Source organism: Gigantopelta aegis, unplaced genomic scaffold (genome assembly GCF_016097555.1).
Source record: "Gigantopelta aegis isolate Gae_Host unplaced genomic scaffold, Gae_host_genome ctg8097_pilon_pilon, whole genome shotgun sequence".
Classification (NCBI taxonomy): Eukaryota; Metazoa; Mollusca; class Gastropoda; order Neomphalida; family Peltospiridae; genus Gigantopelta; species Gigantopelta aegis.
The window spans coordinates 10,001-12,854 of record NW_024536296.1 but is presented as its reverse complement, the minus strand read 5'-3'; the positions used below and the strand labels follow the sequence as shown (position 1 = coordinate 12,854).

At 42.0% G+C, this 2,854-nt stretch overlaps 1 protein-coding gene across 1 annotated transcript; it reads right to left on the bottom strand.

The window, feature by feature from the left end:
• Positions 1-2,190: 2,190 nt before the first annotated feature.
• LOC121366978 (putative histone H1.6) lies at positions 2,191-2,804 on the bottom strand. Its single transcript, XM_041491196.1, has one exon. The coding sequence runs from the start codon at positions 2,669-2,671 to the stop codon at positions 2,207-2,209; it is 465 nt and encodes a 154-aa protein (XP_041347130.1). The 5' UTR covers positions 2,672-2,804; the 3' UTR covers positions 2,191-2,206.
• Positions 2,805-2,854: the final 50 nt, after the last annotated feature.

Sequence of the window (2,854 nt, the reverse complement as noted above, 5' to 3'; positions counted from 1 at the left end):
CCCAGACCGAGCAAGGCCACAATACTGTCTTATCTCTCACCAACCAGTAAACTACTGTTCTGGACAGCCCAGATAGCTGAGGTGTGTGTCCTGGACAGTGTGCTTGAACCTCAGTTGGATATAAGAACAAATCTAGGTACAAATGAAATGAATAAATGAAAGCAATACATGTTTTATTTTGTGGCTAGAAATAATTAAATTATGCGTTATTTTTGGTGTTGAGTTTTGGTTTTGGTGGACGGGGTGGGGGGGGGGGATGGGGGGGGGTGGGGGTGGGGGGGGGGGGTGAGAGTGTGTGGCATAATCAGTTGGCATTTTGTAAAACATCTTATATTTTGTTGTTGTTTTTGTTTTTAAATATCAATAATTTATTATTTGTCAGTTACGTTTGATCCAATTAAGTAGTTTATTTATTTTGAAATGGTCCAACTGATGCTATTAATCAGGTTAATCCAGTTGGTGTTCAATCACCGGAGTTAAACAACATAGGGCCAGGTTAGTACTTGAATGGGTGACCGCCTGGGAACACTGGGTGCTGGAGACGTTTTATTTTCCTGCTAAAAAAACACAACCCCACTAATTTCTTTTTAAATTTTTTTTGTTGTTGTTTTTTTTATCTCATAAGATAAGTTTGAATTTCGTAAATATTTTAAATATTCAGAATGTGTTATTTGTCAATTACGTTCCAATTAAGTAATTCATTTATCAGTGAACTAATACAGTTAACCATGTTTCAAAATAGCATTCGTATACATGTACATTTGTAATGTCATATTTGTTCTGTCATTGTTGTCTATGGCTATACCAACTAGAAAACACCGGTCCGACTCGGTTACTGGTGAAGTCAGAGGTTGTGCCCAGAATGGACGTGCCTGAATCTGATGGAATATAGGTACGTTAATACAGTCCACCCACCCTACACCGGATCTCCTCCCTATAGGTAGTACTAAACCAAATAACTTTTGGCTGGGTCAAAGTTGGAGGTGCACCGAACTTTTGATAGAGAAGCTAACACCACAAGTCCCGTGATTGGTTATATAAATGTGAGTGTGTTGGTTGTAAAAATCATTAGTTTTATCTGGGCAAAATATGTCTGCAATTTTATTTCATCTAGTACCACTGTGTCAAGTAGCCTTGTGCTCAGGTCAGGTCAGGTCAGAGAGTTTAACCTGCCTATTCAGAGCAAGCTGTTGTAGCGCACGCCTGTCCTGGGCGCAGGTGTCGGCCTCAGTCGGTTCCTCCGTCCAGGACAGGAATGGGGTGGGGAGGGTGGGGGAGGCGCCTGCACTATCAGGTGCAAAGCCTTGTGCTGGAAACATGTATGGGGTACCTGTTAAAAAGAAAAAGAAGTAACATTTTGTGCGGAACTAGGGTAGTCACAGACGCTACCCGTTATCTCTAAAATGAGCAGCTTCACTCGTAATCTTTTCTGATTTACTTTAAGGGTGAGGGGTGGTAGCCACATGTTACTATTGTCGTCTATGGAATTTTATTTGGCAATATACACCCATCAGCGCATTTTAGCAACGTATGGTCCGCTTATTACTCCGATGGGTGACGGCCTGGCCAAACCGGGTACCGTAGACATACAAAAACAGTTCTTTAGCATATTAATGTCTATTTATCAATTTTGTAAGTTTTCTGTACGACATTAAAATGTTGAACTGTTTAGCGTTGGTCTTTTGTTAATTATATTTATTTTATGACAATGCGTCATTACAAATTATTATATATTTATGAAGATGACGTAATCATAAAAAGCATATTATTATCATCCAAGTGCAAAAGTTAAACTTTTTTTGTTTAACGACACCACTAGAGCACATTGATTTATTAATCATCGGCTATTGGATGTGAAACGTTTTGGTAATTCTGACATATAGTCTTAAGAGAGGAAACCCGCTACATCTTTTCATTAGCAGCAAGGGATCACTTACATTAACCATCCTAGAGGCCTTTGATACACGTCATGGTGCACTGGCTAGAACGAGAAATAGCCCAATGGGTCCACAGATGAGGATCGATCCTAGACCGACCGCGCATCAAGCTAGCGTTTTACCACTGGGCTACGTCTGCCCCATCTAAGTGCTATACACGAGACAATGGGCCAATTATAACTACAGCAATTGAGTACATAACACTTTCGTGTGATGTGGGTGGCCCTGATAAGGGCCTTTAAGGAGTGGGGTCCTCTCGTGACTGCAGTTTAGGCTTTCTTTGCCTTGACGACTTTCTTTTTGGGCGTTTTGACCTTTTTTGGCTTTGCTGCCACCTTTGCTTTCTTGGGCGTCTTTGCTTTCTTTGGTTTTGCGGTCTTCTTAGGGGACTTGGTTTTCTTAGCTGCAGGCTTAGCTTTCTTGTCTCCTGCCGACTTCTTGGTTGCCTTCTTGATGGGAGTTTTAACCTTCTTTGGCTTCTCAACAGCAGTCTTCTTGGCAGCAGGTTTCTTTTCTGCTTTCTTCTCGCCGAGACGAAATGAACCTGCAGCACCTGTGCCTTTAGCCTGTTTCAGTATTCCACTCTGAACACCATTCTTCAAAGCAGTCTTGAGACGGGCATTGATTGCCTTCGGGTTGTCTCCAACTTTGTAGTTGGCCATGACGTACTTGAGAAGTGCCTGTCTGGACGAGCCACCCCTCTCCTTCAGTGCGGTGACTGCATCTTTCACCATACTAGAATACGATGGGTGATCCGCTGGCTTCTTAGGCTTGGATACTTTCTTTTTTTGGTGTTTTAACTTGAGTAGACTCCGTCATTTTTACCTTCAGTGATGCTATATTTCTCCTAATTCGATCAACGACTTACTCCTAACAGTATCAATCCGATTGTGTCCCCAGCCTCAGATCCCGCCACG